Here is a 15,539-nt window from a genome sequence, read left to right on the forward strand (position 1 = left end):
TTGGGATAGTGGAGGAATGGCACAGAAGGGAAAGACCCTCTATGAGGTGGATTGATTCAGGGACTGGGGTAATTGGGATGGGTGTGTCAGAGGCAGTGATATTGGCACAGGATAGAGCAGGGTTTAGGGCTCTTGTACATAGGGTCGCTATGAGTATCAAGCGACTCGATGGCACATAACAACAAGAACAACAACAAGTAGGTGGAACCACCTGAGTTTCATGATTACAACACCTCTCCTTGCTCATTTTTCCTTCTTTCTCCCATCTCTTCTTCCTTTTGATTGATTGTATTGTTTATATATAGTTTCCTCTGGTGTTTTTTTTATTAAATTATTTCATCCATTATATTTTCAACTAGTGAAACTAGATAGGAAGTTTAGATAACATAAAATAAGATTTTTAATTCAATCAAGTTCATTGGTTAATAATAAATACACAAATGAATTTGTTCAGAAAGTTGGTAAGGTATTATTTACAGATTCTTTAAAAATATGGACACCTATTTCAAATATGAATGTATAATACTTCACTTGGGGTCATTAAAAGGAGATGAAATTAAAAATCCCATTTTGGCATATTTAAATTTACATGGATTATATGTCAGCCATAAGAAGTAATACAAAAAGCTTGCTTATATGTCAAATTGTATCATTCTATTTATAAGCTCATGCACAATGCAGTTATAAATAACTGATACGCTCTCCAACCCTACTTCTGATGAAAAAAGAACAATAATTTATTGATTACTACCATTGATTTTTTTTCTCCCTCTGATAGCCAGACTGTCAGGAAAGATTAAATTTCATTTTCATATTATTCAGTCTGTCTAGTGTATTTTTTCCCATGTCAAAATTACAATTAAAAACCATTTTTTAAGCAAGTAAATAATCTAAAACATTCCTATAAACAATGAGTTATTCTGGACAAGATTACTTTTCAACAGGTATGCATATACTACAAGTAAGACTATTTTAAAATAGGAAAAGCCACAAAACTAAAGCATGTGCTATGGATTTCATGAGTTTGAAATCTGTAAAGTTATTTTGTGATCATAGAGGTTAGAAACAGAAAAGTCAAATGAAGAGAAAAAAAAAACAGAAATATTTAGAAATCTTGTGAAAGGTGGCTCTTTAATATTTAAGTTCAGTATTTTAATATTTTTTCCAGAACAGCATCAACTTGGTGGAATTGTTCTACAACCAAGTACTTTACTCTTAAAATGTTCTCCTCAGAATTTTGATTTCCAATTACACTTCTTATCATTCAATAGATACTCAATTAGTATGGATTTGCTTTATGGTTATTTGACTCATTTAAGTCTTTTGATATTTTCATAGTATGTAGTAACATATAAGTAAGGTGATCTGAACCATTGTACATGGTGGTGAGGAGAAAAAATGCTGTCAACTTTTGTTGAACTGTCACTTGATTCAAGATGATGAAGGAAGCAAAACTTTCACTCCTATCAACCTGGATTATGATTGTGTCATAATAGCACAAATTTTGGGTGACCACTGGAAAATAATACTTAACACAGCTGCGTATATTCATATACATGCTGATAATGTGCTTTAATGGCATTCTGCTGGCTTAGCAGTAAGGAATTCTGCTGTCGACTCAAAGGCACTTGGTTTGGACCTGCCAGCTGCCCCACGGGAGAAAGACAGGCAGTCAATTCCACTGTGATTTGTCTCTGAAAATCTGCCAGAAGGTCAGCTATCATTCAGTCCCAACTCAGCAGTACACAACAGCAACAATATTCTTTAAACTTTTCTTTGTGATCATCTATCTGTAATTAAATATACAAGAGTATAAGAAGTCAGTTTTTCTCCTAAATCTTTCACATCATGGTTTGCAACTCATTAAGGAACATAAAAACAAAATCGTGATTAGACACAATTGTCAATTAATGAACAATATGTGTATCACGTGGGAACGTGAGGATTTGTAGAATCCCTCTGCTCTGCCTCACCCTGGGCTGACTAAATTAGAATCCACAGCTGCTGATTGTTTTGGTCCTTTAAGAAGTTTCTTTCTTCTTCTGTCCATCTGTCTATATTTCTCTCACACACGTTTGTGACTTACATGTGTGCATATGTACTGGATCTTGGTAGAACATATAATTCAGTGCAGGTTATAGTAAAAAATATTTCAAAGTCCTTGCACTTCAGTAATAACTCTTAAAGAATTTACATAGTAATACCAATGCCATTCAGTTACAGCTGACTCATAGCAGGCCTTTCAGCAGGTTTCCACGGGCTATAAATTGTACAGAGGAGAGTGCTCATCCTTCTCTCATAGAAGAGTTGGTGGATTTGAATCTCCTTTGCCTTGGAAGTGCAACTCTTCATCATTAGGCCATCAGAGCTCTTTTGTAGAGTATAATCAGCCTTAGTACTGACTATTTAATTCCAGAAAATATCTTCATTTAGTCCTCAGAAATAAAACCAACAGTTAATCACTATAATCTTTCTTTTATATATGGAAGGAATTTTAATTGAAAATATTAAACATTTTGATAAAGGTTACATTCCTAAGCAGAGGTAGTGCTTTTATCTGAACTCAAGCCTCTCTGTTAAATTTTGGCAAATTCTCTCACAAATCACTTACATATTTCTTGATACATTCTTTTTTCCCCAAAAATAAACTTTAGATTTGTTAATAATTTCTAAATTCCCCAGGATTCACAATTAATAATAGCACATGATAATAATCTAATACAAGTGATGTATTCACTTTTGGAGCATTCATCCCTTCTTAAACTTCTTTATAACATTGGAATTTCTATTTATTTTTTACCTTGGAACTGTTTTTTAGTTATTCTTATTGGTTTGCATACCACCATTTTAATATATTGTGCTTTCATTCACACAGGTTACCTTTTATACAATAACCCATTTAGATTGTGTTTTATATAAATAGTTACTACTGACCAATGCCTTTTAACTTTTTAATGACAAAACAGTGGCTGAAAATGCAAAAAAATGATTGTTATAACTTACTCTTCTGGTAACAATGGGGTCAATTTCTCTTGGATCTTTGTGGGCAAACATCATCAAATCAGCATTCAAGGTGCGGATCCTCTGAAACCTCAGGCGAATATATCGTGCAGAAGTAAATTCCAGAAGTTCAGGGGAAGGGTCATCAGCACTTGGTCTTCCATTGATCAAAGAGATGTGGATCTAAACAATGTGAAGAAAATGTAACAATTTGAATTAATCCAAATGTACATAATTACACATATTACAATGTATAAAATGTAATAATTACATATGTATCGTTTTTGTTTATCCACTGCTTAAAGGACTAAAAAAACAAAACTAAGTAATAATGAAGCCTTTATTTTCTTAATTACACAAATGAAGAATCATGTTTATTGATTGGATTGTAATGAAACAGTCAAGGCATTTTTTTTAGATCTATTATTCATGTATACAGTTAAAATGTTTAAATCTTAGGTATTGTAAATATCCTACAACTGCTATATTCCTATGTTCTGAGGTATTCTTACCAATTTTATCTTTCTAGGATTTCCAACCAATTATTATCTGAAAATAAGTAAGAAAATGCAGCCAGATGCTCTTTGGAAGCAAAGATGGCTGAGCGCTCTCTCTCCTATTTTGAAAATGATATTAGAGTGGGCTATTCCTTAAAATTCCTTTAAATGGAACACATGAATAGCAACATTCTAGGCATTAGTGAGATAAAATGGACTTGCTTGGGCCAATTTGAATGATTCATTCACATAGTATACTATGTTGTTGTTGATGTTGTTGAGTGCCTTCAAGTAGAGCATGACTCATAGTGAATCTATGAACAAAAGGCCTGACCTGACACCTTTCTATAACTATCAACTTTTATCAAAGTTCATAGAGTTTCCAGAGGTATATTGTTTAGGATGTGGATGTCACTCCTGCTTCCAAAGTATACTATATCAAGAATTTAAAAGTAAAAGAATTTTATAAAACTCTAAAGTTGCATTCACAGCCAAAAGGCGATTTCAAGGTCTATCCTGAAATACAATGCTGTGATGTTTTTGTTATGTAACATCTAAATCACTGACCCTCCAGTGGGTTTTCAGAGGCAGTTAATTGCATGGGAGGAGATTGCCCTTCCTTCTCCAGTGGGGCAGCTGGTGGATTTGAAGTATGGATAATTTTAATCTGTAACCCTCTGGACTGGTTTTAATTGTTTTTGGTCAAACATTCTTCTCAGTGGTATATCACTGGTCTGTCAATCTGCTGTACAGAGGTAACTTGTGATTGCTGTGATGCTACACACTGTGAAACTGATATGACAAATATAATGGTTCTATAATAACATCTAATCTCATTGCTCCAGTTACCATGTCAATTCATCTCATCCAGGGTCTTCCTCTCCTGCACCCTTCCAAACTAGATGTTCTTCTCCATAGACTGGTCTCTCCCGGCCACATGTCTAAAGTATATCAGATGGAGATTCAAAATTTTTGCTTCCAAGGAGAAACTTGGTTTTACCCTCTCCAAGACAGAACTACTTATTTTCCTGGTGGCCCATGTATGTGGAATATATTTTCCGGCATCACATGTCAAAGTCATTAATTCTTCTGTGTCCCTTCATCATTGTCCAGTTCTCTGATGCATAGAATTTAATTGCAAAGTCAACGGCATGAATCAGGAACACCTTAGTCTCTAACATCATTGCTCCTCAGCACTCTGAACAGGTCCCTGACAGAGATTTCCTCAACGTAGTTTGTCTTTTGATTACCTGACTGCTGGTGCCAAGAATGTGGTGGTTGTTAGGTAGCCTCAAATCATCCATGACTCACTGCAATCCTCTGAGCAACACACCTGAACCTTGACCTACCCTGTGCCATCTTCACCATCTCTGATATTCTTGAGCCCATTGTTATGGGCATTGTGCCAAATATTGTTGGAGGTCTTTAATGTATTAAATTAGAAAAGAGTGAAGCTGATTTTATGTATTCCAAATCCCAGCGTAAATATGTTGTCTCTATTGCTTACAGAGTCCTCAATTAAATATTAAATGCAATAATAAAAAATGCATATACAATTAAAATGTTTTTCTTATAGGTCAATATTGTCACAAACAAGTCATTAAGTACATTTGAATTCTTAATCTTAAATATTTAAAGAATGTTTAATTTCTGTCTTAACAAGTTTACCCTTGCCTGCCCCAACACAGTATTTGAAAGAAAGTAGGAAATAATTCTAGGATTAAACTTTTTAAAAATTATTAAGGCTTATAGGATGTTCACGGTATGGTGAGCCACATTTGTGCTGTATATGGAATCAGTAAGTTCCTAATTTAAGCAAATAGGGACTTTAAAAATTGGTGCACATATTCACATTTAGGTTAATAAACCATATGATAGCTACATAAAGGATTCAGCAAAAGAACACTGCTCCTCACAGCTTTGGTATTTTCATCAAGTTACCCTGCCAAGAGAGCTTGCAAGTATAGTTAGTCCCAAGCTGTTTCTGGGATATAAAACCAGCCAGCTGTTTGGCTATGTTTTGTGCGGCTTCCTTCCATTCCACGCCCACCCCCCTTCTCCTTCAAAATAAATCATAACATTGGATGAGATATATCCACTGGAACAATACTATGCAATTCCAACCACACTGGATTCTTTAGCATACTTCCTGACTTCCAGTGGGGTGACAACTTAGGGGTGTCTGTCTGAAGAGAGATAAAAATTGTCAGTGCTAAGCCTACCACTGGCTGACTGGAACACCCTAGGAAAACTCTGACAGTCTTGTGTCTTTTGACATGTTTTCATTATGGACATGTTTCAGGGTTTCAGCTCATGCTGTCACAGGAAAGCATTGCAACTGAAGCTATCTATCAGTCTAAGCTTACTGACTACTTTTTATCAGATTTTTAAATTATTATACACTTCTTTAAAATTAACATTCACAACCAAAAAAAGGAAGGGAAAAAATAATGAGAAATATTCTTTTCTGTGGCCAAAAGATTAAATCAATATGACACTCAATGCAATCAAATATCAGTATTGTGTAAATAAACATGTTATTCTTTTTGATGGAAAAATACTTTTGACTCTAGAGAACTATTTTTATTATTAAAATTCAATGTAAATATAGTTTAGGCAGCAAGTAACAGTATTTATATAGATAGTAGATAATTTTACTTTTTATTATTCTTAAATATTTATGGTACCATATGATGATACTCAACAACAATAAAAGCTTTAGAATTCTGAATTTTAATCCTAATAGAATGATGAAATTCTTTTAAATTAATTGATCTATGGAAGAGTAGGAAGCCTTGCTGACTAGTTATTTGTTGCATAGAGTGGTCAATAGATAAAGATTGTCTATTTTTATCCTGCAGAGGATCTGCTAGATTTGATCCATGTGTCTTTGAGATTGTGGTGTCAAATGCTAAATGAGTGGCTAAGGAATCTGGGGAATCTCTTAAGTGTAATAATTTTATTTTTTTAACATAGCATTATTCAAAGAGATTAGGAGGTAACTTTGATAGCAGAACCAAATTGCTTTCATTTTACCATGTGATGCAGTAGGAGATACATGTTAGGAAGAGAAAGATGAATGTGTGACACTTAGGAACAGAGAGCATAGTTCAACAATTTGCCACTGCCTACCTAGCAAAAAACAAAGGTTTTAGCTGTGCCTCTGGCTAGCCATTTGGAATTGTTTGGTCTATTTCCGCACTCCTCTTTTTATTTCATTTGGCTCCCTCCAGTTCACTGAAATCACTCTTGAAAGTCACCAATGTCCAGTGGGGAGTCACGAATGTCCAGTGTACCTTACTAACTACTATGACAACCTGTCAATCTTCATCTTACTTGATCTATATGCAGCATCTGAAACAATTGATAATTTCTTTGGCTTCCATAATCCTTATTTTCTACTGGCTAACTGTTCTTCATTGTCTTTGCTGCTACTTTCTTCTCTCATTTTTTGTTGTTATTGTTATGTGCCATCAAGTTGCCTGCAACTCATAGCAACTGTTTGTACAGCAGCACTTAGGCCAGCCCCGTCCTGCCTCAGTCTCACTAATTCCAACATATCTACTTCCATTGCCCCGGTCACTGTATGAATCCATCTCACTCGGGGTCGTCTTCTCCTGCACTGTCCCTCCACCCTTCCAAGAATGATGTACTTTTCCAAGGACTGGTCACTCCTGACCATGTGCCCAAAGTATGTGTGACAAAGCTTCAAAATCCTACCCTCCAAGGAGAAACTTGGTTTCGCTCTCTCCAAGACAGACCTGTTTGTGTTTTTGTTTGTGTGTTTATTTGTTGTTGCCAATCAATGGTATTTTCCACCCTCTCCAAGATAGACATATTTGTGTTTTTGTTTGTTTGTTTGCTGTTGCCAATCCATGGTATTTTCAATACTATTCTCCAGTACCACAATTCAAAGGGATTGATTCATCTTCAGTCATCCTTAGTCATTGTCCAGCTCTGTGATGCGTAGCAAGTAATTGTAAAGAGCATGGTCTAGATTAGGCACACCTTAGTCTCCAGACTGACATCGTTACTTTTCAGCACTCTCAAGAGGTCCCAAACATCAGATTTTCCCAATGCAATTCATCTTTTGATTTCCTGACTGCTTTCATTTGGAATGGGAAGAGGCCCTGAATAAGCAAAGCACTCCTTAAGAAGAGAAACAAGATAGGAGGCATCTCACTCCCTGATTTCAAATCCTACTACACTGCCGTGGTGGTCAAGACAGCATGGTACTGGCACAATGAGAGACACAGATCAATGGAATAGAATTGAGAACCCAGAAATCAGACCATCTGCCTATGGTCAACTGTATTTTGACAAGGAGATGAAATCAGTTAAGTGGGAACATGACAGCCTTTTTAATAAATGGTGCTGGCAAAATTGGCAAGTTATCTGTAGAAAACTCAAGCAAGATCCACACCTCACACCATTCACAAAAACCAACTTAACTCAAAGTGGGTCAAGGACTTAGGACTAAAACCAAGGACTATAAACTTCTTTAGAGAAAAGCTTCGAAGAACTCTAGAATCACTAATGCACAACATAAACAGTCTTCCAAACATCCTGAAAAACCTACTACCAGGAGAGGATAAAATAGATGAATTGGACCTTCTAAGAATCAAATTTCTGTGCACATCCAAAAACTTCTCCAACAGGGTAAAAATGGAAGCCACAAACTGGGGAAAAATATTTGGTAATGGCATGTCTGATAAGGGACTTATGTCTAGAATGTTAAGAATAGTCGAGCACCACAACAATATAATAGTAAATAACTCAAAGAAAAATGGGCACAGGATATGAACAGAAACCTCACCAAAGATGACATTCAGATAGCCAGCAAAGACATGAAGAAGTGTTCAAAATACCTAGCTCTAAGAGAGATGAAAAAATCAAAACAATTATGAGAATAATTGTAAAATAGCAAAATTCCACAGAGCAGGAAACAACAAATGCTGGCGAGGTTGTGGAGAACCTGGAACCCTTATCCACTGTTGGTGGTAAAATCATACAACCACTAGGGAAGACAATATGACACTTTCTCAAAAAGCTGTAAATAGAAATATCATTTGACTCAGAAATTCCACTATCAGGAATCTACCCTAAAGAAACAAGAACTGCCACCCAAGCAGATATATGCTCACCCATGTTTATTGCTGATTTGTTCACAATAGCAAAGAGTTGGAAACCACCCAAGTGCCCACCAACAAATGAATTGGTAGAGAAGCTGTGGTATATTCACACAATTGAATACTGTGTTGCATTGAAAAACAAGGAACTCATGAAATAGTATACAAAATGGGTGATCCTGGGCGACACTATGCTGAGTGAAATATCTCAGTCACAAAAGGACAAATACTGCATAGTGCCACTGTTCTAAAAGTGGGACTTACGTTGGGGTGGAACCTAAAAAAAGAGGGGATAAATAATGTACACTGCATTGAAACATATGAGAAGTGCTTGAAAGGAATATAAGATTAGGTATATAATCAAGAATTCAGAATAAGAGCTGCAAACTAAAGTGGACTGGGGTGGGAGACATTGTATAACAATGAAAGAACTTTTCTATTGGAGCAGTTGGTAGATGCAAACTACTGACCTTTTGATTAACAGTGTAACACATAACAAATGATGCTACCAGATTTCTTCTTAAAGGGCAAACAGTTATTTATGTAGCCTCAGCATTTTGGTAGAGTCACTAGAAAATTTGTTAAGGCATAAGAAGAGTCATTCAAAAGAAAATTGTGGGGAACATTTGTGTAAATAGGTGCATCCTTTTGGGTGCTTCAGTTTGCACTCTTAAAAGCAATAAAAATACCTTATTTTTATGAAAATTAATACGATGAATTAGAGTTTGGAAAGTTTTTAAAACCTACTCCACTACCTTAGAGAAAGTTAGGCAATCTCTTCCCATTCAATGGAAGCCTTACTCAGTTTCAAGTCAACAGCAATGAGGTTCAGTGTCTTTAGGCCACTACTATTAGAAGTGGGTGCTATGGTGGCTTAATGGTAAAAAGCTGAGCTGCAACTACAGAGTTTGCAATTCAAATCCACAAAATTAATCCATAGGAGAAGGAGGGACAATCTCCTTCTTTGCAATTTACTGCCTCTGAAAATTCACCAGAGGGTCAACTATGGGTCTATTTCAACTCAGTAGCACTCACTACAACAAACATAAGAGTGTGCTAGACCCATGAGTTCCTTAAAATTCAATGCACGAAATTTCAAGGACTCTGTATGTGCTCAATCTCTTCTTAAACACATGCTGGAGAGTCAGCTATGAGTTGGTTCTGAATTGACAGTAAACAATGGCAACAGCAGTTAATCTCAAGAACGCAAAAGAATGTCAACTTAATGGACTGTTCAGTAAATATGATTGTACTGTCAGCAACTCTACCCCTGAGGCTAGTTATAATAGAGTCTTTATTCTTCCATAAGACAATGCTTAGCTTTTGCTATCTACTTGGTTTTGATTGCTCTTGAAACCACATTGCTTTTTCCTTGTAATTTAGGATTACGCTTCTTGCATTTGTCATATCTTAATGAAAACTTTGACTTCCATGAAATATTTAAACAGATTCCTCATTGTCAAAACAGTAATCATTAAAAAATTGCAACATCATAAGAAAATCACCTTTTCAGATTATATCTGTCATCCAAAGTTTACATTTTTTCTTTTCTCCTAGAAAAGCTAGATACAATAAAGTGCCCCAAATGCTTTTTGAAATTTCTCTACTAATGAAAATTGAAACAGCTAGCATGCATTCATACACCATCTAATTTAGGAAAATCTGTATTTCTCTGAGTCCCACACTCCTTTTCCCCACTGGTATTTATATTTGTATCAGAGTTCATTTCACCGATTCTTTGTATCAGCACGTTTACTGTGGCAATGCTTTCTAATTCATGGAGAACCACTATACCTTTAGAAGGGGAAAGTATCATTGTAAGAGTCAAAAATTAGAAGCCAACTCTCAACTGCCTTTGTGGTTGCTGTTTAGTGTTGTTAAGTAGAGTATGACTCATAACAACCCTATGAACAATGTATCTGAAAAATGCCCTATCCTGTGACATCCTTACAATCTCTGAAACTCTTAAACCCATTGCTGCACTTACTATATAAATCCACCTAATTGAGGGTCTTCTTTTTTTGTGGCTCCTCCACCTACCCAAGCATCATGTTGCTCTAGAGGAACAGGCTCTCCTAACAACGTGCTCAAAGTATTTGAAACAAAGTGTTATCATCCTAGCCTCCAAGGAGCACTTTGGCTGTACTTTCTCCAAGACATATTTTGATAATCCATGGGATATTCAGTTCTTCTCCAATACCACTGTTCAAAGGCTACAATTCTTCTGTCATCCTTATTAACTATCCAGCCCGCAGATGCATAGCAAGCAATTGAAAAGACCAAGCACATCTTAGTGCACCTTAATCCTCAAACCAACATCTTTACTCCTCAATAATATGGAGAAGTCCCTGACTACAGACCTTTGCATTGCAATATTTCCCCTGGTTTCCTGACTGTTGGTACCAAGCATATTGATTGTGGATCCAAGAGTAGGATAAAGTAATTGACAATTTGAATCTTTTTTCCATCCATCACAATGATACCGATAGGCCCAGTGCTGAGAATTTTTTTCTTGATTTTGAGATGCAATCTATACTCAAGGCTTTGATCTTGGATATTTTGCAGCAAGCATCTGTCAAAGTTTCGAATTTCTGAGTCTTAAGATTTGCATTTTCCTGCATTTAAAAACTTTCTGGCCATCTTACCTCACACAAGTTACAGAATCTGGAAAAGTGTTTATGTCTACGACGTTTATTCCAGATGGTTAAGTAAGTTTTATCTGAAACATTTTCAGATGGGTGATCAATGTTGTTGTATAATACTGTGGGGTTGGTTTGTAGAAGGTATAAATGGCATGGGAGGATAATGCCCACATTTCTTCCACGAAGTAGCTGGTGGGTTTGAACTATGTGCCTTTGGGTTGGCAATGCAACTCCTTACCACAATTAAATGGCAAATGCTGGTCTCATTCCCTGTGGATATGATGTATAATATTTTATATATGGCAACTGTTAAAACTTTTTTAAGAACATAATTAAATGAAACTTCAATCTCCCCACATTTTTGTTCTGAAAGGACCTTGACATAAGGGAACTCATTTTACATAAACATTTACACATTTCCAAATACTAATCAAAGTACTCCAAGTTGAAATTTGTATGTACCACTGTGCTTTTATTTTTCCAGATAAAGCATATAATACGTACATAAATAAAATAAGAACTGTCAAATTGTCTTTTCTAAAATGTTTGATGTAACATACTGTTGAAATTTTTATGAAATGTTGATGCCACTGGTAAATCTTCATACTGTCATGCTAAAGGGTTACTGTCAGCATCTGAAATTCTTCTCCGGGACGTAATCTAACAGAAGCAGCTTCAGAGCAAGCCATGCAAGCAAATCATCAAAAGGAAAGTTCATTCAGTCTCTCAAACATTTGCCTTGCTCCAAATTGTGGGTTTTGTCTGTTGCAACCAGAAATAATCCAAAACAAGAGATATAGATTTCATTATAATTTTTGGAAATTCTCTGCTTGTATACATAAGATATAATAACATGGAAAAAGACGTGTTCTTACTGAACATGTATTAAGCGTAAGACATCCGTGTAGATGACTGGAGATACTAATTAATATAATATGTATTGGATTTAATGTTCACAAGCATCTCATGAAGTAGGTGTTATATTTATTTCCATTTTGTTCATGAGAAAAATAGATATTCAAATTTTAGTTTCATTCACTAATATGTGTTCCAATCCTAGACTGATTTTTTTAACTGTTTTCCCAACAACGTTATAATATCTAACAGACCAAGGTTTTAGCAAGTAGTTGCTGAATACATTGTAGTTGGTGTTGGAGGCACTATTTGAAGACTCTAAAGACAGGAACTTTGTTACTGATGTCAATTCCCTGCACTTCTTCCAGCCTTTTCTTCTGTTTTCTTTCCAGGATATGACTAACTCTGGTATTTTAACTCCATTTCCTGTTTATTGTTCTGTTCTTGCTCTCCTGGAATTATCTTCATTGTTCTAATTTTCTAGCTGTTGCATGAATTAGGGTCAAATATCTCCTAACATGTGAATCCAATTCTAGATTTATTGGATAGACTGTTTACCATAATCCATGCTACAATGCAAGACCATTCACTAGATAGGAAAGAGCCAAAGTCTCCTTGTAGGGACTACAAGGGCAAGTAAAGGGTTTGTTCCAGAATCATAATACTTCCTTGCATTAATACATATTAGTAGATCTTCCAGCTGATTTGAGGCCAACTCCTACATACAACTTAAGCTATAACTAGATATTATGAAAAGAATCAACACCTTACTTTTGCTAAAAGCATACTAGATAAAATTGATTATATATATATATTTTAGTACTTACATATTTTAATAACATAATGTTTTGAAAAAAATTAACTAGTAGTTTATAGCATTTTATGCTACATTGATTTCTTGGCACAACTTGGTGAGTTCCATATGTTGAAATATATCAATTGGTATACCGTCAATTCCTGGGCCCTTGTTTGTTTTTTTTTTTCCAATTCTTTAAGAGCAGCTTAAACTTCTAACTTCATCAACACAGGTTCTTGCTCAAACGTTGTGTCATGAAATTCTTCTGTGTCAGCCAATTCCTAATTGGCTGCATTATGATAGATGGTGAAGAGACTGAGATTGTTAACAACTTTAGTTTGCTTGGTTCCACAATCAACACTCTTGGTACCAGCAGCCAGGAAATTTAAAAGGCACATTGTTTTGGGAAAGCTGGCTGTCAGGGACCTCTCCAGAGTACTGAAAAGCAATGATGTCATTCTGGAGACTAAGGTGTGCCTGATACAGGCCATAGTCTTTATAACTGCTTGATATGCATCAGAAAGCTTGGACAATGACTAGTGATAATAGAGAAAGAATTGATCCCTTTGAGTTGTGGTGCTGGAGAAAAGTGTTGAATATACCATAGATGTCCAGGAGAACAAATAGGCTTCTCCTAGAGAGGGTGAAGCCAGGCTTTTCCTTAGAGGCTGGGATTCTGAGGCTTCGTCTGACATACTTTAGGCATGTTGCAAGGAGGGGTCAGTCCTTGAAGAGGGACATCATGTTTGGAAGGGTAGAGGGACAGCATAAGAGAAGAAGACTATCAGTGAGATGAACTGATTCCATTACCAGGGTAATGGGAGTAGGTGTGTCAGACACTAAAGTTGGCACACGATAGAGCAGGTTTCAGTGCTATTGTACATAGGGTCACTATGAGTTGCAAAAGACACAATGGCACATTACAACAACAATAACAAGAACTAAATTGTTGTTATTCAGTGCTGTTAAGTAGACTATGACTCACAGTTACCCTATGAACAACAGATCTGAACCTGGTCAGCTCTGCATCATCCTCATGTTGTCTGACATGTTCCAGTCACTGCATGAATCCGTCTGGTTGAGAATTCTTTTCTGTTTTCTTTGGTCCTCCACCTCCTCCACCTGCCATAGCATGATTTCTTTTTCCAATGACTAGCCATTCCTCACAACATTCCCAAATGTGTGTAAGGCCTAGTTTGTCTAAAAGCCTCAAATTTTAAAGATAAAGAAAAATAATGTTAACTCTATATATGTATACACATATGTATATGCACATATATGTGAATATATACATATATGTATACACACACTCTATATATATTGTGTGTGTGTGTGTGTGTGTATGTGTATCATGCCCTTCTTCTTTAATGTGGAGGAGGATAAGAAAAAGTTTGAATAGAAAAAAAAAACCCCACAATTGAAAGTATAGTGACCTACATTGCTAAGACAGAACAATCAGTACACTTGAAAGACATACAATAACAGCACAAAGGAAGATTTAAGCAACATTTTCCTGTTTTGTTTTCAGTCCCTGTGTGGGAACACTCGTTTGGAATTAAAATAAAACCTTGGAGCAGGAGGTCTAAATTGAGTGCCAGACCTTGTGTCATTGAATTGGGGGAAAAAAAACCCTGATGTATACTTGACAAAGAAACTGAGTCTCTCATTCTCATTCTCTGTCTCAAGGGTTCCTCAGAAGAATTTTTTTTTTTTAGGAAGGGGATGGATATTACAAGTGTAAAATGAATAGCTCTATGGATCCATTATTTTGAAGCTTTTTACATCTGAATAGAGGCATAAGTTCAGTGTAGCTGTTGGCAATCCCAACTGATTTAATGTTGAAAACAGTTCAACCTTAAGCCTCAAGATGTCAGAGATTTTAAATTATGGAGTCATAGTAATATTTAGAGAACAGTTTGATAAAAGAAACATATTTTTTAAGACTAATCATATTTCATAGGTTTGATATATTTCTAACCAGGGCAGGAGAGGAAGAACATGCATGAGCTGGATTGACAGAGTGACTGCAGCAACGGATCAAGGCATGTCAGAGATGGTGAGGTTGGGCCAGCATAGGGCAAGGTTCAGAGCTTTGTCACAGTGCTGCAATGATTCCGAGTTGACTTGATGGTACATGACAACAACAATATAATATAAATATATATACTGAAAACTTAAACTTCCTAGTCATATAAATAAAATTCTTACATAATTTTTAATTTTTGTTGCTAAGTACTTTGGAATCATAGATGACTCACAGTGACACTAGAATGAAAGGCCTGAACACTTGTATAACTTTGATCCTTTCTCTAAGTTCATAGAGTTTCTGGTAGGCAAGCTATTTTGGAAGTGGATGCCACTTCTGCTTCCAAGCGTGTTTTAATTCGGAAGCTCCACCACACATTGTCCAACATGGGTAATCATTATCACATTTGTCACATCAGTGTCACAGTATTTAGTATCAATCACAGCACCCATGAGTTATATACATAATATAATATAAAAGAGTTAATATACCTAATGTAATATAAGGAATCAGGTAGCGCAGTGGCAAGAAGCTGTGCTGTAATCCCAAAAGCACAATGTTCAAGGCTCTCAGTTGCCCTATGGGAGAAGGAAG

The 15,539-nt window shown here is 35.9% G+C and overlaps 1 protein-coding gene across 1 annotated transcript in view; it reads right to left on the reverse strand.

The window, feature by feature from the left end:
* LAMA2 (laminin, alpha 2) overlaps nt 1–15,539 on the reverse strand; it is a 746,602-nt gene that overhangs the window by 595,810 nt on the left and 135,253 nt on the right. The window contains exon 5 of the mRNA XM_006885032.1: nt 3,004–3,183. Coding sequence (XP_006885094.1) covers nt 3,004–3,183 — 180 coding nt within the window. The remainder of the gene's footprint in view (nt 1–3,003; nt 3,184–15,539) is intronic.

Source organism: Elephantulus edwardii, unplaced genomic scaffold (genome assembly GCF_000299155.1).
Source record: "Elephantulus edwardii isolate Elephantulus edwardi_28Jun2011 unplaced genomic scaffold, EleEdw1.0 scaffold00039, whole genome shotgun sequence".
NCBI lineage: Eukaryota > Metazoa > Chordata > Mammalia > Macroscelidea > Macroscelididae > Elephantulus > Elephantulus edwardii.